Source organism: Argiope bruennichi, chromosome 4 (genome assembly GCF_947563725.1).
Source record: "Argiope bruennichi chromosome 4, qqArgBrue1.1, whole genome shotgun sequence".
NCBI lineage: Eukaryota > Metazoa > Arthropoda > Arachnida > Araneae > Araneidae > Argiope > Argiope bruennichi.
Genome location: NC_079154.1, coordinates 1606477 through 1629421, shown reverse-complemented (window position 1 = coordinate 1629421; position 22945 = coordinate 1606477). Strand labels below are relative to the sequence as shown.

Below are 22945 nucleotides of genomic sequence, written 5' to 3'. Positions count from 1 at the left end.
TATTATGTTTCTCTCTTTCGAGTGAATAGTTCGCCCTTTTAAAGACGTTTTGCAGTTGTTTGCTTTGAAAAAAGAAGTTTTTGAAATTAAATATATATTATTTATTAATAACTAGAAAGAAGAACGAAAAGTACGACAGCAGACGATAAAACAAAGTAAGTGATTAAGAATAAACATTCGCCGTTTGGCGCGCATTTAGGATTGTCTCATTAACAAGAGTGGGGGAGTTTACACGTCTTCCAGTTATATTACACGTCTTAAGTTATAAAACTTTAATGCTTTATATTTTTAGAAAATAGAAAAGCATTTGATGAAGTACTTTGTGAAAGAATAAGAATGATACCATAGTACTGTTTATTTCAAGATCCTGAGACCAGTACTTTTTGACAATTCTACTTCGCTAAAGGGTGGTACACAGAAACAAAGGCAATTATTACATGACTTCTAATTCTGAGAATAATCTGAATTCACCCTATTGCTAAAGTGAACCTCTCCTCCACTACACCTTTCTCATATACTTTAACGAAATAAATGCCTCTTGATGCATATGAAAAAGCATGGAGTTTTCAATCTATATTCCTGCTAAATCAGCTGGTAGTCAAAGGTGGATGTTATAGCATAAAAGCTGAAGTGAAAATCCAACCTCGGAGTTACAATTTAAAGAAATAAATTTTAAAAAATTTATTTTTAACATTGGTAGAAGCATAAAATTGAATTAATTGATGACATCAAAAATTGGTTTTAAATTCTTAGAATAATAAAAATTTATTGCAAATCTAGATGTATAAATGAAGCCAAATGTCTCTGTGTATATTCCTTGTAGAAACTCATGGTTTTCATCTAATCTTAATGAAATTACATACTTGTGCACAGGCTTTTGTCAAAATTTAAAAATTCCTTTCTTTGGACATTAAATTACGATTTTAACTAGTTTACATTTGTATAAATATTGATTCTCATTACTATTGTATAATTTGGTGGATATCAATTTTGTATGCTCTATCAGTTTGATGTTTTTCTGTAGTTGACTGAGCTTTACTGTCCCTATATACAATACTTATGGAACATATCCAGTACACACATTGTTGTAATACTTTTATGAGTAAATTTTAGCTCAACAAACAAACAGATTCTTATTCTTCTATTTTGGTTTAATTATATTAAATTTCAAATTTTTATAGCAGTGAATGAATTATAATTAAAATGTACATCAGTACAAGTAAAATGAACACAGCAAAGTTCCTAAAAAAGAACATATCTGAATATGGATCATAAAACCTGAAACTGAAAGATGTCCCCCCCCCATAGAATCTTTAGGATTAATTGACAAGAAACATAATAAATATTTTCGAATGAGCACAGAGACAATGAAATTCACTACCAGGCATTCATATCTGAATTTACATTGTATGCTTGGTAGAATGTATACAACTAGATCGGCAAATAGTGCTGACAAGTCAATGTTCAAAGGGAGTGATTGCCAAAATTGATTAGTTAAGCAATTTATTAGAAAAAAAAAACTATATTTAAATGAAATAATTGACAGCATAGGAAAATTAAATTTTGTAAGAAAATTTTTTGGAAGATTATATAAAAAGATACTAAACAAATTGATTAATTTTTAATTAACTGTTGGACCTGAAAATGTAACATTGCCCCCTCCCTTCATTTTGAAGAGCATATGCCATTCAAAGATCTGGCAAAAACTGGGGTTTTATATAATACATACACATTATATAAAACCCAGCTGGTTTGCTGGTAATATTAGTTGGTCTTAATATCAAATAATATACTTGATACTAATAATTTTCATAGAAAAGTATGTTTAAGTAACAATTTGAGAAGAGACAGACATTAAAGTCATGAAATTTAATAATTTTATATCTATTCTGTTTATAATGTATTTATGGTTGTATATAATGTATATATGGAGTCAAGTCAATGATGTTTGAGTGACATTATAACTTTAAATTATTGGATAAACTATTTCCAAATGCATGTTGCTTTTGGCTTATACATAATTTCACTTTTTGATTTCTCACATAGACTGTGCAGATAATTAGAATTTTATCTTATTAGTTTTAAACAATGAAATCTATAGCTGCAAATCAAACAAAAATATTTTTTAAAGATGTAAGAATTCAAGATTAAATGACAGTTAAACTTAGTAATTTTAAAATTATAATTTTTTTTAATTTTAAAAATGGTGTAAAAATTAATTTTCTGCAATATTTTTTAAGCTATTGCAAAATCTAGCTTAATTTTTAATTAATGATACTCTGAGGCATAGCATACATTTCCCACCTTCCAAGGGACATTGTTTACCAAGTTTGGTAGCTCTAGGAGGAGTTATTGCAACAACATATAAAAAATCCTGAAAACTAACAAAGTAAGAATCTGCCGTTATTTCAAATAATTTAGAATGTTAATGTATATACAGGGTGATTGGTAAATGTCTGAATGTAAAGAGATTCCCGGTATAATGAGTACCCAGAAATGCCACATAAAAGTGATAGAAGCCACAGTGTAGGGCATTCGAAACAAGTCAGGAATGTGGGAATCTGCCATTGGTCATGGGAAGCTGTGATTTCATACAGCATTTCACAAATGCTGAACTAGAAGATATTCATTAAACCTGCACAAATATTGTACAAGGAACAATTTCCCAAAAGAGAAATACTGAATTGTCAAATTTTTGCACAAAATTTTTCAAATTCAAGCCAAGACATGATGTGGACTGTCTTCGCTTGGGGAGAACATTGTTGTGGAAAAAGATGTCTTAAGTAAGGTTGAATGCAATCCTTCCACAAACATGAGAGATTGGGTGTGAAACAGTCACATGTACGAGAGATTTTGCATTCTACAAGCATGCCTCATACTATTCATTAAAAGTGTAGGCATTACAGATTTTTCTTCTCTGTGTAAACTTTACGCAATGATACAAGCAGCCACTAGGGCCCAACTTCCCTTCATACATGCTATTAACAGATGAGACAAAGTTTATCATAAAAGGGAGTGTTTAGTAGCCACATTGCTTACATTTGTGGATATAACAATCTGCTGTTAGCCTTTATGGATCAACACATCTGGTGACAAATTTTGTTACAGTAAGATGGGCTGCCATCACATTTTAGCCATGATGTCAGGAATTATAAAAACCAGTTGACTGGTGGAGGAGGGCCTGTTTCCTGGCCACTATGATCATCAAACTTGTCCTGCTTGGAATTCTTTCAAATTGAAAAACATAATTTATGATGCCCCTGCGGACTTTGAAGTCGATCTTGTTGCCAGACTGGCTGTTGCTGCTGGAAATGAGATAGGCATGGCTGGTATTCATGCTAATGTATACTATTCTATGCATTGGTGATGTGAAGCTTGTATCAAGGTTGATGGTTACTCTATTGAACCTTTACTGCGACACTTTGATTTAATGAAGAGCTTTTTACATTTGTTTGAGCCTCTTTCCTTTTACCTTTCCAATTTTTTTTTTTATCATCCAGGTCTTTCACATGGTGTTTCTGGACATTCTTTATAAATTGTCTCCTCTAACCCCCTTTAAATTTTGACCAGACATTTTCTGATTATCCTGTGCATTAATATATATAACACAATTGGTACAGTAAACAGATCAGTTTTAGAGAGAAAAAAAAATTGAAGAAATAACAAACATTCAACTAGTAAACATAATTTTATGATGTTCATACTTTCAAACAATTTTTCAGCAAAACAATATAATTTTGAAAATAATAATCTATTATATCATTAGATAATATTATTCTGCGTTTTGATTTCACAACATTTTTTAAATAATTGCTGAATTCTGATTATTTTTTACAAAGTAATCATTTCTAGGAATTGATGGGTTTACATTTTCCTCAGCTAATAAGTAAAAATTTAGTTTGATTAAAACAACAGCTGTTCATTTAACCTTTCCAGGACTCCGTTAGTATTTGAAGTACTTGTGAAAGTATTGATATTAACAGGATTTGGAATGAAACTAAAATTAGGGAGAGAAAGATTCGTGGGAATTAAATACTTTTGATAAGATATCATGGATGGAAGATTCAATAAGTTTTCTATAAAATATTGATCAACAGAGCCTTGAAGAATTTTCTGACACCTCCTAACTTCACATGCATTCTTGTTTAAAGAAAATAAATAACGTTTTACAGTCTGTACTGTAACACATATTATCTTTTCTCAATGGTATTCATTTATCATACCATCTAAAACATTAAATGGATTTTTTTAAAAAAATTGCTATATTCAGACCTAAAAAAAGTAAATGATGAAATGAAAAATACATAAATAAATAAACAAAACCAATAATCAGAATAAAATAATTTATTTTCATGTCTTTTTTTTTTAATTTCAATATTTCAATTCAAAATTTAATACCACAAGTATTTTCAGTTATTCCTACTTAAGATGACTGAACCACTATTTAAAGTTTTTAATTTTGGTCTAACAACTTTTCACCAATTAAAATTATATTTAACACATCTATTAATTTCATCAAAAAAATGGAAGTTTTTCTTTCACTGTGCAAAGCAGGATTCAAACTCCTAAACTTGATGAAGACATTTCTTCAGAGATAAATTTTTTTGTGCACGTAGCCAGTTAATTTTATACATGACTCTGGAAATACATTTGATTTTCTGGCCTAATAAATAAACATCACAAAAATTCCTAGTAAATTTATTAAGTATAACCATCATAAGTGTATGTATTCGAATAAATTCATAAAAATTAAATTATTAGGAAAATGATTCTCAAAATTCAGGACATAAATTTTCACAATTAAATTTACAATAATATATTTTCTCCAGATAGAATTACACAAAGGCTTTATTGCAAAATAGCAAGAAAATCTGAAATTTTGTTAAAGAAGCATTTATTATTTTTTTTACAAGGTTGTGAATGTGCAAAATTGCCATATTTGACAAAATATTGTTTTTTAAAAAAAATTCTAATTTGGCCATCAATCATAATGAAATTTTAAATCTAAACAGTCAAATTTTAAAAACTTTTTCAATCTCAACTATTACAGAACCTTAGTAAAAACTCCAGAAATTCATGATTCTAAAAAGTAAAAATTGATAAATCTGAATAAATCTAGGGCACAATTACCCCTGCTGTTGGGCAAATAGTTCACCCTGCAAAATCTCAACTGATACTTAGCTTTATTAATTGCATAAATTAATTGAACAAGGAATTAATTATAATAAAATAATATTAAGTAACAAACTTTTTACCTTTATAATTAGCCAAAAACTTCTCTATAGCACTAATAGTTATTCTAGGAAATAAAGCTCTCCAGTAATTTTCCCAAAATTCTGGGCTTGCATCATCCATGGATGCATTATTTTCATCTTCAACAATACCTGAAAAGAATAAATTATTTTTGAGTTGTCACATGATTCTAAAAATCAAAAAAAATTATATTAACATTAAAATAAGAAATTCCCAGTTTTTGTACATGTCTAATTCATGCCACAGTTTTTTTATTTCATGTTTGAATCTTAAACCATAAAACTGGTTATTCAAAACATTTTAAATGCTTTGAGGGATTATAAATGATGGATCAAAATTTAAATTATGTTAGAAATAGGAAATTGTGAACAGGTTACAGCAGTTTTACCATTCATTTCAAGATGCTTTTCCCTAAAGACAAGACCACATCAAAAATAAAGGTAAGTTGGTGGTATTGTGCATACACTTTCTTTCAGGAAAAAGGTATTTAAAAATATCTTTCTAATAATAAATATTCTCTGTCCTTTGTTGCATCTTGTGCTATTCTGGCATTTTAAACTTTGAAATTTTTAATAAATTTTGGTAATTTACTTTGGAAATGAATTTTTTTTTCTACGAGTCCACATATATCTTAATAAGTTTTCAATGTTATTCTATGTAAACACTAATAAATATAAGCAATTGATTTGGAAATTAATCTGTTTAACTTTCAATAAATTAAAAATTCTCTTAAATTTTAATATTCTATTAAATGATTACAGTGAGTTATCTAGATTAATTAAATGAAAAAAAAAAGTTTAGAATGATTAAAATTTATGATGCAGTTAAAAACATGGCAACACAAGAACCTCTACAACTTGATTGCAAGAATGGGGGGGGGGCATATTTATCCTCTATCTTTTTTACTTCAGCCATTTAGGATATTAAAAGAACTACATTTCAAAGGGTTAACGCAACAGATTAGAAAATCAAGAACAGGACAGCATGGAATGGACTTCTCCAAGCATACACTCCACCATTGGTTGCCCAGTCGTCATTGGAACTTCTTGCACATATATTATGTTTAACGTAGTTTCAACAAATTATTGCAGAATAGATGTTTCCCAAAGAATTTTAATTAGTTAGAACAGTTATTTTCATATATTTAAAATTTATTTAATGCACCCTCATTATTGACAAAATATATAAGTGAAATATTTTTAACATAACGTGATTTTGTTAATTAAACAAATTACCTGTAAGGCATTTGTGGGGATTCCAAATTACTTGCAAGATTGGCCCCTCCCCATTCGATAGCCAACACTTTTGCATTTTTTTAAGTCATCATTGTTTAGTTTAACAACATAAAAAGTCCCACATACATTTTTATAATGACATGGGACTCCAGTGTTTTTGTATTCATGCTGGAATAAGATTTTTTTTTTCTAACCATGCTAAAAATTCTTTCACTGGCAAGCATTGCTGAGCAAAGTTTCGGGGAGAAGATTTTTTGGTGTTTCTTTGTAGTTTTTGGTATATAGCTCATTTTTGGTAGTTTCCCATAATTTTGCACTATATATGTATAACTCAGTAGTTTTCACTTAATTTCTGTAGCAACCATGAAAATTCCATAACTTTTGGAGGTTATGTCTGAGGCACGCTTTGTTAAAGCATGAAGGTAAAGAATATTTTTATAAAACATGTACTTTATAAGCCCTTTTAGGGAAAAAATAAAAATAAAACTAAATATAATATTTTTTATCATACAAGTATCAGTTCAATTATGTAATTTAAGTTAGGTATTAAGTAAGTAAGCGTCCAATGTTACATAAATATAAACATAAAATATTATCAGAAATTACTGAATATTTTACACCAATATTGAAGCAAAGTTATTTAAAATGCTTTCTTATACAAGCTTAGTTTGAAAAATCTAATTAAAATGGTGTTGTCCCAATTTTTGGAGCTATGACCTTTTATTCTTGCAATGTTCAGACATTTTTTAGATGGGGAGGAAGGGGCTTAAAATTTCCTGTACTTCCATTGTTTTTATGGAAATTTTCAAATTTCCTTGCATTACAATTGTTTTACATATAATTTTTAAATTCCTGGTATTTCCCAGTTTCTCAGTTAAACGTATTTGAAATTCTTCATTTTTGTATTGTATCAAATAAATGCAAGATATTTTGCATTAAATAATTAATGCTAAATCTGTAAATTTAATCATGTTTTGATGGCTGTATTATTTTTTTTATTCTATGTATGATTATATATAATATTATAATAATTACAATAATGACTGGTTAATGACTTTTGTGAGAAATATTGAGCACATGAACAAACAAAAAATTTAAATAAAAATTGCCCTTTCTTATAAAAAAATATGGAGTTCATTACTTATTAATTATAAAGAGAAATGACTTAGTCAACATGCTTCTAAAATTAAATAATTATAATCCTACAAAGTATTTATTTATCAGGAAAAAAAAAATTCCCATTATTCAGTAATTTCTTGTATTCAGAAAATATATATATATATATATATGTAATGATATTTTAACTCTAATTTCAATTTAGTTAATTTTCATAGTAACTTCATCTTAATTTAGCCCATAGTAACTTCATTCTAAAATATTCTCTTATTTCGTGATCCAATTCCACTGTCTCTACTTAATTAATTCAAGAGAAGCTTTGTTAAATTGTTGAATCAGCTAAAATCTAACTTTCCCACACTACGCGTGAAGAGATAACATACCGCTGATCAAGCAAATTCTTTTTTAAAATCTCCCTTTGTTTCCCCTACCTTCTCGGCGCCTGTAATGAAAATCCCTATCGAAATCTCATAATACATTAGCACTGTGAAGAAATGTTTTCCCTATCAAATTCATAGGTTATATAAGACCAGGGATAAAATGTCCGGGAGCTCTTCCCTCATTCCTTTCTGTGTCGTTCTGTGTGCTCGTCGCTTGTACATATGCCTGCTTCTTCAAAAAGAAATAAAACGACGTCACGAAATTAAAAGTATCTTCATTGCCTTCAAACTGCATCATGCTTCACCACAAATAATATTACATATTAAAAAGTCGACAGGATTCGAAAAGTATTATATATTAAAAAGTCGACAAGGATAGTTTCCTGTGAAAGATGATGAAATGAACTAAAAGAATTAAAATTAAATCCGCTGGCCAGATTTCAACGTTGCAATGCGCTCGCCGTGCTCCAAAGATGACTTCGGTCCAGGTTCGCCCAGCTGCGATGTTTTCACCGCCGTCTGCTTCGGCCACATTGTTTCACGCAAACCGTAGTCCGGGATCCGGTCCCGTTGAATCCTATGCCTTCCACAACCTGTGACTTCATCCGACACTGTTGTCATGTGTGTGCTCCTTATATCAAAGAGTTGGGGCTCCTTGTCATCATAAAAATTTTCTTGCTCCTTACCTGTGCTGAATAATCCCGATCTCGACGTCATTTCCATTTTATATCATCACCACAATATAATACGCGCCAGTGGTCTCCAGTGCTAAATTGAATCAACCAGATTTTCAAAATATCACTTGTGTTTTACGTCATCACCAAAATAATAGTCACCTGCCGTAGTCTCCAGTTCCAGTGCTCAAAATTGCATTTTGTGATTAATTAAAAAAAAAAAAAAAATGATTATTCTTCAAAAAGTGTTTAGTGTTTCCCGACTCAACAGTGAAAAATCAAGATTTATATTGTGTGTTTTTCTTTTCTTTTGATTTTCATTTTTGAATTTTAGAATTATTGCAAGTTATATTTTTATAATATTATTTAAAATATTGAATTTTAGTCTTTTATCAAGTCTATTTTTTAAAAATTTATGCATAAATTTATAATGTTTTTTATTTGAAAAATACTTTAATGTGTTAAGAGCTGGAAAAATGACTGACCCAGAAAGAATAAGTGTGTCTAGCCCTCAAAGTAAAGAAAATAAAATTGATAAAGAAAATGATCAAATAGCCCAAGAACCCTCCATAATCCCTTTTGATCCTGAAAATGGGATGAAAGTGGATTTATGGTTGAGATATTTTAATAAAATTTGTCAAGAAAATAACAAAAATGATTTGTGGAAAATTAAAAATATTGCTAAATTTCTAAAAGGGTCAGCTTTAACACATTATATAAATAGTTGTTTAAATATTGATAATTTTGATGATTTATATTGTATATTAACTGAACAATTTATCCAACTCAATATTGTTAATTTTTCTGATTTTTCACAATTGAAATTTAATTCAAAAAATGGTAACTTAGTTGATTATTTCCATCAAAAATTAAATTATGGCAGACAGTTAGGCCTTAATCCACAATTGATTTTAGAAGGTCTTACTGATGGGCTGCCAACTCAACTAAAACAAATAGTTAGCATAAAAGCTCCTAATACCCCTATAGAATGGCTTGCAATAACAGCTAAATTATTAAAAATGGAAGAATCTTCAGAACCAAACCCAGGCAGGTGTAATGAAACTAAAATCAGAATAAGACAACCAGAACCTTTTACACCTCGGCATAACTTTAATTATAAATTTCAAAATTCTTTTACTCCTCGGGCTCCCAGTAATTTTAGACAAAATTTTCATAATTCAATAAGGCCACATCCCAATAATTACAATAACTATAATCATAATTTGCATTTTCAACAAAGATTACCACCTTCTCCCTGTAGAATTTGCACTGAAATAGGTATTCCAAATGTTTATCATTGGACACAAGCATGTCCTTTTTATCAACCTCACTTTATGACCAATACTCCAATAACAGCCAATGTGACTTCCCCGTGCACAGAGGTCCCTCTTGGTTGTATTCAAAATCCTCAAAGGAGACCAAATTCTTCTAATGAGGCCCCTAGCCCAGCACAGTTACAATTATTAGTGTCCGGACACATCTCAACTTTACCAAGTCTAGCTAACTTGGACAATGTTTATAACCATCATAGTAATATAAATATTGTTATTGACACAGGATCCACTCTTTCAATTATATCTGCAGATATTGTACAAAAACTTAACTTGACAAGAAAAAATGTATATCCTATTCGAGTCAAACAAGCCCATGGAACGTTCCAATTAACCCAAATTTGTGACATATATTTAAAAATTGGCCAAATAAATAAGAAAATCAAATTATATATTATGGACAATCCTTTACCATATATTATTTTAGGACTACCAGATTGTAGTTTATATAAATTAATTATAGATTGTGACAAAAATAAAATATTTCAAAATGGAAAAATTATTACCAATTTGCATACCAATGATAATTATATGTCTTTACATATTGTTGAAAATGATAACACTAGTGATAATAAGGTCAGGGTAGTGAATACCTCAGAGGAAATTTTCCCACCTCTGACTGTAAATAAACTATCTGAACCTGTATTATCTCTGGTGTCAGAATATTTTCATGTGTTTGCAAAAAATAAATATGATGTTGGTAAAATAAGAATGGAACCTCCTAGAATAAATTTAACATCTGATTTACCAGTTTCACAAAGGGCTTATAGAACCTCTGCTACTGATGAAATTGAAATAAATAAGCAAATTAAAAATTTGTTAGATGCAGGTTTAATAAAAGAATCTACTAGTAATTATTCCTCCCCTGTAACATTAGCATATAAAAGAGATGAAAATAGAAAAAGTAGACTTTGTATTGATTATCGTAAAATTAATTCCCTTTGTAAATCTGAGGCAGAGCCTCTCCCTAGAATAGATACCTTGTTAGATAAATTAAGTACTGCTAAAGTTTTTTCAACTTTGGATCTTACATCTGGATATTGGCACATACCCTTGCATGAACAAGATAAACATAAATTGGCATTTGTAACTACTGAAGGTTTATATGAATTTCAAGTCCTACCTTTTGGCTTTAAAAATGCACCTGCAATATTCAATAGAACTATTCGTAGAATTTTAAATAAACATAAATTTTCCAATTTTGCATGTCACTATTTTGATGACATAGTAGTTTTCTCTAACTCATTAGAGGAACACCATGATCATTTAAAACAGATTTTTCAAATGTGTGAAAAAGAAAACATTAAATTAAAATTTTCTAAATGTGTGTTTGCTCAAGATAAAATTAATTTCTTGGGGTATGAAGTCAAAGAAGGATGCATTTCTCCTGATAATCATAATATTGAAAGTATTAAAAAATTACAACCTCCAAAAAATGTCAAGCAACTTCAAGGTTTTCTTGGCTCTGTAAATGTTTATAATAAGTTTATTGATTCTTATGCTAAAATAAGAGAACCCTTAAATAACCTTCTTAAAAAAGATACATCATGGAAATGGACAGAAGACTGTCAAAAAGCTTTTGAAATGTTAAAAAATAAATTGATAACTAAACCAGTGTTACAACTATATAACCCTAATTTACCTCTTCATGTTTTTTGTGATGCATCTCAGGTAGCCATTGGAGCTGTTCTAAAACAACCTGACTGTTCTGGTAAATTACATCCTGTATCTTATCATTCAAGAACTTTACGATCTTATGAAAAAAATTATTGTATAACTGAGTTGGAATGTTTAGCAATAGTAGATGCCCTTGATAAATTTTATTACTATTTACATGGGAAAAAATTCATAATTCATACTGATCATGCTGCTCTTGTTTGGCTTAAAAATGTAAAAAATTTAAGGGGAAGATTATTTCGTTGGTCTTTAAAATTAAGCATGTTTGATTATGAAGTTAAATATTTAAAGGGAACTGCTAATGTTGAAGCTGATATGTTATCAAGGCATCCTACTGCTCAATATCTCCAACATTCTGTGCATTTATTGGAATTAGATGAGATAAAACACTATCAAAATTTAGACAATTTAGATGATACTAAATATAAAAATATTAATGATGTACTTGTAGTTAAAAAGAAAAATTTATTTAAAATAGTTGTACCTTTTTCTCTTAGGAGAAAAGTTTTGCAAACAGCTCATGAACAATTTGGGCATCCAGGCACTCAAAAAATGATAAATTTAATTACTCCTCAGTATTATTGGCCCCATATTACTAAAGATATTGCACTTTTTGTTAAACATTGTGATATTTGTCAATTAAATAAAAAGAAAAAGCAAAAAAGATTTGGCCTTTTACAGACTGTGCCCCCCACAGATCGTCCTTTTGAATGTCTTTCTGTCGATACTGTTGGTGGATTTAACTATTACAATTCAACTAAAAAATTTCTTCATATAGTAATTGATCATGCGACTAGATATGTTTGGGCCTTTCCTTCGAAAAATGAAAATTCTGAAGCTTATATTAATATATTAAAGCAAGTTTTCCAAATTCAGGTTCCTTCCAAATTATTAACTGATAGAAATGGTGCTTTTACCTCATCTAAATTCAAACATTTCCTCAGAAATTACAGTGTCAAGCATCTGTTAACATCTTCACATCATCCACAAACTAATGGGAAATGTGAAAGAGTTAACCAGTCAATAGTAACTAAATTAAAGTGCAAAGTCAATTCTTCTCCTACTAAAATTCCTTGGACTAAACTTTTAGAACAAGTAATCAATGAATATAATTTAACACCACATTCAGTCACAAAATTTCCTCCTGCATATTTGTTATTTGGCACTTTACCTTATCCTCCTCCCTTAACTCAAAATCAATTCTATCCTCCAGTAGAAGAAGCAAGAAAATTAGCTAAAGATAATACAATAAAATATCATGATAAAAATAAAATAAGATATGATGCTAGATTTATAGATTCTCCATTCAAACCTGGTGACATTGTAATGTATGAGGAATTTAATTATCCAAATCGTAGAAAATTATCTCCAGTATTTTCAGGTCCATATGAAATAGTAACTAAAATTTCAGATGTAAATTATGAAATAACTAAACCAAATGCATTAACAAACAAAGCTACTGATATTGTCCATGTATCAAAATTAAGAATATATTATCCACCAGAAAAATTAAAATTAAGTCATGAATAATAATTTAAAATTTAAAAAAAAAAAAAAAATCCTTTTATTTTTCATGTTTCTTCCACATAACCCCACTTAGGTTGGCCCGTTGTCTCCACTCGTAAGAGTTAGTTTTTCTTTTCTTCATGATGATGATGTGATAGGCGCCATCACAACATAAATTCAAATACCTCATGAGAGTAGAGAGAGAATAAGAATTATGTCCCCTTTTCTTGATGTCCTACTTTTGGGTCATTAAGTTTCACCCACTTCTAGAAATTGGTGGACAAAGTTTTACTATTCACCACTAATTGGCTAACTAGTGGGTTAAAGTTTTTCTTTCACAAATACACATTTTTATGTCATTTGTTTTAAATATTTATATTATAAGAGTATTTTGAATCTCATATTATTTTCAAATTCAAGTGTTATATACAAAAATTAGAACTGTGTTGATATATTACTATTATATAAATTCAATTTGTTATTCCATTATTTTACATTCAATTTGATAATTTTGGTGAGCCTTCTACTATTTAAAGGACACTGTGTACAAACATTCTTTAGAGACATTCCTCATCAAATAGAGACAATCTTACAGACTGAGATACAATAGACTGAGTTTCTGCAGAAAATCATTTGTATATTGCATATTTTAATATTATTATTTTTGGTGTTGTTGAAGATTTATCTAATATTTTCACATATATCACATTATCTTTTTTGTGCTTTATATAATCTTGTTAAAAATCATTTTTATATTATTGTAAAGGTAAGGGAAACTCGGGTGTCACTTTTAATATGCTTTTAAATTTTAGTTTCTTACTTGACCAATTTTTGATTTTGACTTTTAAATTTTAGTTTCTTACTTGACCACCACTGTAAGGTAAGGCTGTATGTCGAGGGCCCCGGCATACTTCTGCGTCTTGCAGTGGGGGGAAAATTGTAATGATATTTTAACTCTAATTTCAATTTAGTTAATTTTCATAGTAACTTCATCTTAATTTAGCCCATAGTAACTTCATTCTAAAATATTCTCTTATTTCGTGATCCAATTCCACTGTCTCTACTTAATTAATTCAAGAGAAGCTTTGTTAAATTGTTGAATCAGCTAAAATCTAACTTTCCCACACTACGCGTGAAGAGATAACATACCGCTGATCAAGCAAATTCTTTTTTAAAATCTCCCTTTGTTTCCCCTACCTTCTCGGCGCCTGTAATGAAAATCCCTATCGAAATCTCATAATACATTAGCACTGTGAAGAAATGTTTTCCCTATCAAATTCATAGGTTATATAAGACCAGGGATAAAATGTCCGGGAGCTCTTCCCTCATTCCTTTCTGTGTCGTTCTGTGTGCTCGTCGCTTGTACATATGCCTGCTTCTTCAAAAAGAAATAAAACGACGTCACGAAATTAAAAGTATCTTCATTGCCTTCAAACTGCATCATGCTTCACCACAAATAATATTACATATTAAAAAGTCGACAGGATTCGAAAAGTATTATATATATATATATATATATGTATATATATATATATATATATATATATATATATATATATATATATATATATATATATATATATATATATATATATTATGAGCCAAGGAGCAAAAATATTCATTTGTCATGAGATGATAGAAAGTGTTAATATTTATGTTAATATTTAAAGGTAAAGTCTACAATATATATATACTGTAGACTCCCGATTATCCGCGCCTGCCGCACTAAGTTTTTTTTTTTTTTTTTGCTTCCAAGCAAAGAGAAAATGCTTCCAAAGCATGAAGCAAACACAAATGACTGATTTTTTTAAAAAGGTGTAATTTTACAGTTATGCTTTTGTAATTACATAATACATTACAGTATTAAAACAGTACATATGTATTAATTTTTCTGTGTATCCTTGACGCCTCTCGTAAGTACAAGCACTTTTCGGTTTTCATTAACAAAATGCATTTTAGGTTAGTTTTGAGTGATATACTAAAATATTAAGCCTTAGTTAAACATTTCCTGCTGTTTATTTTACGTTTTATTGTACATAAAACGATTTTTCAAAGTTGGAATGACTGTTTTCTCTTTTGCTATACCCGTTTTTAGCTTTTTTTGGATTATCCGTGATTTTTGTTATCCGCGGCGGCCACGCCACTCAATTCCGCAAATAATCGGGAGTGTACTGTATATATATTATGGCAATGGAAAGATTTTTATTATTTTGATTTCATATTTTTTAGTGATGATAACTTCCTTTTAATAAATATATTCTTACATTGCAATAACATGATAAATATTTGATTCAAGAAATGCATGATCAGCGGAATTTGAATACCAAATAAAATTTTATCATTTTGAAATTTATGAAGGTGCCCCTAAATGCATTGTTTTACAGGCAATACAAAAAAACTTATGAAAATGGAAAACTATTTGTAGAAATGAACTGAAATTTTACATGCCTTACTAAAATGGTCTTATTTCTCGATTTTTTTAAATCTGTTGTCATTAAAAAGCTTTTTAGACTAAATTTGAAATTTTTCATATATTAAAATGTACTTTTTAATAATATGTGTACTATATAAAAGTAATTTTTAACATATGCCTTATATATTCATACTAAAAAAAGTTTAGGTCAATAACTATTATTTTAGAAGAAAATAAAAATAGAAGTCCAAAATTTTATTTTAACATTAGATCATTTTGTTATAATTTCAAAATGAATAGATCTAAACTAATAAAAATTTGGTTTCATCGAGGAATTTTGGATCCAATTTCAAAATTTGATGAGAAATGGGAATTATTTGTTTTAAGAAATTTTGAAGTCTGTTTTTATTTTAACATTTAGAATCTTTAATATATATATTTTCTCATGAAATTTTTAATTAAAAAAATTGTTAAAAGTATGTTAATTCCTTTCAAATGAAACCGTTTTTATGATTGTTTAAGTTGAGTGGCCCCTATTTTTCCACAACTCTACAAATAACTTGTAACTGTGATAAAGCAGGTAGAGAAAGCTAGATGAAATAGGAAAATAAACCTCAACTTAAGAATAATAACTTTTAAATGCTAATATAGTATTTTGAACACCAGTTTATCATAAAAAATGCTTTGCACTCAAAATATTGTTAAGAAACATTATAAATAATATATGCATAAAAGAGTTATTAAAAAATTAAACACCATTAATACCTGTATTTATTATACTCGGACTAAATTTTTCCTCTCTTCTAAAACTATTTTCTTATTTATGTGATATATTAACATGCTGCACAAACATGTACATACATGTAACATGTAGAATAGGATATAATGTAAAATACTTATTAACTATATTACAGTTTCTCAAATACAAAAAACAAGTTTTTTCACAGCTTTTTTTTAGAAAATAAAAGCAGCAATAATATTTAATAAAAAAATTTAATTTAAAATAATTATTTGACAAATTTTAGTGAAAATAGTTTGAATGAAGGCGATTTTTGTTTGCTCAAAAAGAGAATAACAATGTACTAAAAGTTTATGCAATCAGAACTTTCCATTAAAATTTCAAATGGAGTCATAGACCATAATTTAAGAATGAATATTATCTCTGCAAAACAATATTAATAAGAAATACTGCTTTAAAGGAGAAAAAATTATAGCAAAAGATTTTCATGCAAAAGTACATAAATTTAGTACCTGTTTCATCATAAAGTTGACGTTTCTCAGAATCAGACAAAATGCTATGCACTTTAGATAAAATTTGAAATTTACGAGTACATTCTTCTCTGTTGTGCTCAACAGCTTTATCTGGATGAACAAGAAGCGACATCTTCTTATAAGCCTGTTTTACTGTAATAAACACAATTAGAAACGTATGTAAATATTAAATAGTATAAAATCTGATACTTGTGGATATTTACACCCCCAATTTATCTGGCAATTTTCAGTATATGTCGAGCTCCATTATATATATAATGTAAGCACAAGATAACATCCACAAGTATCTAAAACCATTAAAGTACAGTTTTGTATAAAATATTATAAACATCTCAAAGAAAATTTTATAAATCTGATACAAGAAAAATTTATGCTTCAGCTATGATTACACAAAACAAGCTATCAACATACGACTGGACAACAACTGCAATGAGTTTTAGAGGTATGAGAGGCGGGAGGATAGAACCTGGGACCTTTTGGTTAGCAGTCCAGTAACTTAACAATTATACCAAAATGATCATTCGGGTAGAAGAGTTGTTAACTGGACTGCTAACCAAAAGGTCCCAGGTTCTATCCTCCTGCGTCTCATACTTCTAAACTGGTGACCTCAGACGCGCTAGGATAGAACCTGGGACCTTTTGGTTAGCAGTCCAGTAACTAACTAATTATACCAAAACAGCTGTCTGGGTAGAAGCGCTGTTACTGGCTTATATGCAATTCACCATAGAGTTTTGTTCATCAATGATTTGGGATATGTAATATCCTTCTCGACAATGGGGTGAAGCTTATAAGCCAGATAACAACCTTAGGACACAGGTGGTCACTTTGGTCTAGTGGTCTTGTTTCTTAGCTACAAACCCCAACATTGCGAGTTCGATCCTACCTAATACAACTTCCTCAACAACATATTCCAAAATGTTTTAAAATTTCTTAATGAAGTTATAGCGAGGGGAATTAGTAAGAAAAAACAGCTGCAATAAGGCTGTCCTCCAAATCTAGAAAAAAGAAAATCCTAGTGTTTTCTCTGCATGCATATGCAGTATAACAGGAAATGCATGAACAGCGCTATGTGCTAGTTTTAATAGAATAACAATATGCTTTCTAACAGGTAAAATGCAAAAGGAAGTAAGCAACAATTCAACATTACCCGAAACAATGCACGTTAAATGTATGTTTATATTTACATATAGAAAAAAAAATATATTTTTTTCTTTATTGCCCTTAACAAGACATAATTATGTTAAGAGGAGGAGGGGAGATAATGATCACTTGTATTGTGCTCTCTACAAAAAATGGCATTCTTATCATGATACGAGCTATTTCATAATTACATTAAAAGTTTTTTTACATACTGAAGCAAATCTCTTGAGATTGAAACATTCAAGACACCCCCATAAAAGTTTACGCCTCCATATAAAGTTATTTGACCAAATAAAGAACTTTAAGATTTTAAGCATATCTTTCTGATACTAAATCCACTTCCCACAGTTGCATTGCCACACAGTAATACAAGAATTATTTTTATGACTTTCTAAGCATCAAAAAATTTTTTGAACCTCAAAACATTAGAATAAAAATCATCTAACTAAATTTCTTTATAAAATTAATTGGTTTTTTTTTTTTTTTTTGCTTTTTAGTTTTACAAGAAAATTTCCAATTTGCATGTTCTGTACATGCAATTTGTGGAATAAAGACGTTGAAGCAAATCAACCATTTGTTTTCATATAATACTGTATTGTTTTTCAATAAATGTAAATTTAAACTAGATGCAGCTTTCAAAACAAAATTTTTGGATATGAAAATATTTTTTTTGTAGTATTCTTTCAAAATATAAGACGCTCTGTTAAAAAATGTATTTTTTTCAGTACTTTACAAGTATTCAAGTAGCCACTAATCCAATTTGGTATTTTTTAAAATCTGTACTGGAAATTTGATTGATCTTTGTAGAAATAAAATAAGAGTACATAGAAAAGGGACAAGCTTCTGCAGTTTAACAGTCGCAGATTGTACTGTTTTGTTTTTAAAGCAATCTCTTACTCTTTCAATGCTTAAAGAGACTGGCATTTTTTTTATATGAAAAGAACTAAGAAAATTTCCTGTATTTTTCTAATTTTTGAGGAAATTTAAAGTTCCTCAAATTTTTCCTGTTTTATAAATGATTTTAAAATTCTCTGTATTTTCTTTATTTTCCCATTCTTTCGGTCCTGAGACAATTAAAACATCACTCATGTTCTACAGACCAATTCTCAACACATCTTACAAAATGAATGATACAATGATCCTAGATAACAGGTTTTGTATTATGGTCTCCTTTCAGCATAAAATTCCAAATAAGGGGCAATATAGTTATAAGGAGGATATAAATTTTATAGAAGCATTCCAACATCACCCCCACCCCAAATATGAAATTGCCATCCTTAAGATGTATTCTCACAACAATCTAGATAATTTGCCTTTTTTGATCATTTTTTATTACTATTACTTGCCTTTTTTGATCATTTTTAATTACTATTACTATCTTTGGCAAACAGTTATTCAACCACCAAGTTAATAGACTTAATTGAATAATGGACTAATCAATTTTCAAGTATATTATATCATATCAAATATAAAGCATTCTGATTACTTAGTGAAATTAATTGGAAATTGGAGTAGTTATGCCAAATTTATAGTTTTGAAATATCTCTCAAAAATAGAAATAGAAGAGCAGATTTATTGATGAATAACAGTTGATGGCATATGTAGACATTATAAGGTTTCATGTGAAATAAAAATTGGTACAATATGTGGTGCTGGGTAATTATGTCAATGCCACCCACAAAGAATATGTTTTTGAAATTTTTCTGAAAAATGGGGGTTTATGGAGGATAAGTGGCCATTGATGACATATCTAGCAATCACAAGCTTTGATACAATTGACAAAATCAAATCAATGAATGAGGCCAAGGAACAATTTCTTAGCTTTCCTACTATTTTAGATATATTGATATATAAACTTAGCAAAATCAATCTAGTTGTTGATACAGGGAGCTCTGCCAATTTTATTTTGTGATATCACTCAAAATTGGAGGGTGGTTGGAGGTGGGTAGGTGTTCTTTAATTACATGTCTAGGAGTCATTAGCTTCCATAAGCAATACAAACAGAAAAATTAAGAAATGGTTGAAACAGAACTGTAAATCTTTTGCATATCGAATAGTTAGTGAAGTAATGTTTTTAAGAATTCTCTTGAAAATAGAAGTGGATAATAGGAGGACAAAACAACATTGATAATATATCTAGATGTCATTAGCTTCCAAGTGAATTAAAATTTGGAGAAATAGGTATTGTGGTTGGGACTAGTAGATTGTTTTGTATTTTCCAATAATATAGAGTGAAAGAGTGGCCTTGAGATTTATTTCTAGGAAAAGATGAAAGACAGGCTACTATTAATAAAATATCCAAGAATCATCAGCGTTCATATGAAATAGAAACTAAGGTTGAAGTTGCCAGACTAATTCTTCAGTATTCTTATTTATTTAAAATATATTGATCCTCAGACATTCAAATTCCAATATTTACATTCTTTTATCTCATTGAAATAATACTTTTGGGCTGCTGTAGCCAAAGAAGGTAATAGGATTATTGAGCCATATAATTCCTAATGACATAGCTCTTGCTACAGAAGTGTCCAGAAATAGACAAACTTAGTCAAACATTAATTGATTCCAGAAATTGATCATAGGCATGCCCTTTACAAACTAATAATTCCTTTGACAATAAAATTATTCTTTAAATACCACTACATATCAAGGACTTATTAGTTCTATATTATTCCATTTATGATAAATACAGTTAAAGCTAAAAAAAAATGTTGAATATCTGACAGATGATTGAGTTCTCACAAAAACATTACACCTTCTTTCACCATTTAGTAACATATCGAATATTGCTCATTTTTAATTTAATATTAAACAATGCATATTGATCTAAGGATTTCCTCAAAAGATTGATTCCTTTATGATATACACATTCTTACTGTCCATATACACAAGAGAGTTGCAGATAAATATTATTTATAAATCAATAATCAACTTTCCACAGAATTTGAGATTAAATGAGTTGGCTAGTCCAATTCACTTTCTCACATTTCTCTTATTACATCAATGAACAAATGCAATTATTAGAAGGAGAACAAAAATGAATTACGAACACTTGTGCATAAATGAATTACAAATGCTGAAGTACAAAACTCATCCTTGAAAGAAAATATAGAGAACAATGATTATTTCAAGAAAAATATATTTCAAAAAATTTTCTTCTTTATACTACTTCAAATTTTTAACGAGAGAAAAAAAGCTAATTTACTACCTAATTAATTAAATCTGAGAAGTAAATTTATAGCATTTTCTTGAAAAAGGAACTAAAGACCACCCTAAAAATATAAAAAGCAATCTACATTAGCAGCTACATTGCTGGCAAATGATCTTTCATCTTTTTAACATTCATTCTAAGTAGCATTTAAAATGTGCAATACTTTAATTTTGTAAAATATCGATCATTAATCATGAAACATTAATGACATATACATCACTACAAACAAGTCAATTGTTTTCAAATCCTCTATTTGATTAAGGATAAATTATGAATAAGGATTTAAGCAAAGATAAACCGTGCAATCTTTTCTATGCTGGTCAATGACTATAAGATATATTGTAACAACAAAATAAATATCATTTATGATAATACATGCTACTTAATTATTCCTGTTTGGCTTTGTTTGAGTAGAATTAAGACATTGTAAGTATATATTAGCTAATGAATTAGTATACTTTAAAAGAGGCTCACAAATCTTACATTTTCAGAAATTTGAAAATTTTGCATTATCAAACTGCCAATGACTGCATGAAAGTTTTTTAGTCGTAGCATCAAGAAGAGCAGAACACAGAACAGAAATTAATACTATAATGAAGAACAAAAAAAAAGGGGGCGAGGGGATATCTTTTAAATGCGCTTTTGTATCGAAGATTTCTTTATAAGGCAAGTTCAAAAATATGCGGGAGAAAGATTCTACAATTCAAAGATATTTTTAAAGTTCAAAATTTTTTAATTATCCATTAATGAAAATAAAGCACAGAATAACAATAATCCAAGTGCCTTTGATCTCCAGATAGATATGAAATTGGAAACCATATGAGAAAATACAAACACATTTATTTATGCACTTACATTGCTCTGCTGTCGCAGTATTTTCTACTGAAAGAACATCATATAAAGATTTTGAGAGAAAATAACGTTCACAATCCTCAATTAGAGACATGATAAATTCAATATTTGATTTATAAATTATTTGAATTTAAGCTCAATCAGAAAATTAAGACCAAAAATGAAGAACACTCGATGTAGTTAAAATTGGGAAACAAAAACTAATATTGCTCCTTCCCGCTAGTTTGAATTTGCATTTGGTTACAGTTAAAGCTCTATTTGTTTAGATTACGTAGCCGGCGGAAAAAGTCTTCCTGAAAATGTCTTGCATATGTAATCTTGTTTTATTGTAATTAACAAAAACAAGATGGTTTTATATTTATTGTAATTAGAAAGAGAAATTACATTGTAGGAAGGCAATGGTTAAATGTTTTGGAACCAAAAATAATTATACTATTATCCGTATTCACCTATGGGAAATAATTTGCTGCTATCAGAAGGTTGTTATAACTACATCTTCAGAAATAAACCACCAAAGAATTATTCCGATTAAAATCCACACACTTTTATTTTCACTTCGCGTCTTACATCATCTGAGCCATCTTTCCTCAAACAGAAAATCCGTTAGACATCGGCTGTCGGCTGGCGCCTCTATTACTTGCGATTGCGCAAAAGTAAGCAGCCGCACCGGAGTGATTGGTTTCTCCACACAACAAATAGCAAACAATCTTTGTTGCTACACATTCCAACCTTATATTTTCAAGTTCAAGAGCATTTAAAAGCGAGTTAACTTGTAAGTCAAGCAAACCACAGTTGCGAGTTGATTCTTTCTTGTACTCCTGTATCCTGTGAGAGATACAACATCTAAGAATGTTCTTAAATCAGGGATGAATTTTGTTGAAGATT

General features: G+C 29.2%; 1 protein-coding gene across 1 annotated transcript in view; it reads right to left on the bottom strand.

Annotated features, from left to right (window-relative positions):
* Nucleotides 1-22274, bottom strand: part of LOC129967048 (dnaJ homolog subfamily C member 9-like) — a 30757-nt gene extending 8483 nt beyond the window's left edge. The window contains exons 1-3 of the mRNA XM_056081689.1: nucleotides 22064-22274; nucleotides 16837-16989; nucleotides 5256-5384 (exon numbers count right to left, since the gene is read on the bottom strand). Coding sequence (XP_055937664.1) covers nucleotides 5256-5384; nucleotides 16837-16989; nucleotides 22064-22154 — 373 coding nt within the window. The 5' untranslated portion in view covers nucleotides 22155-22274. The remainder of the gene's footprint in view (nucleotides 1-5255; nucleotides 5385-16836; nucleotides 16990-22063) is intronic.
* Nucleotides 22275-22945: the final 671 nt, after the last annotated feature.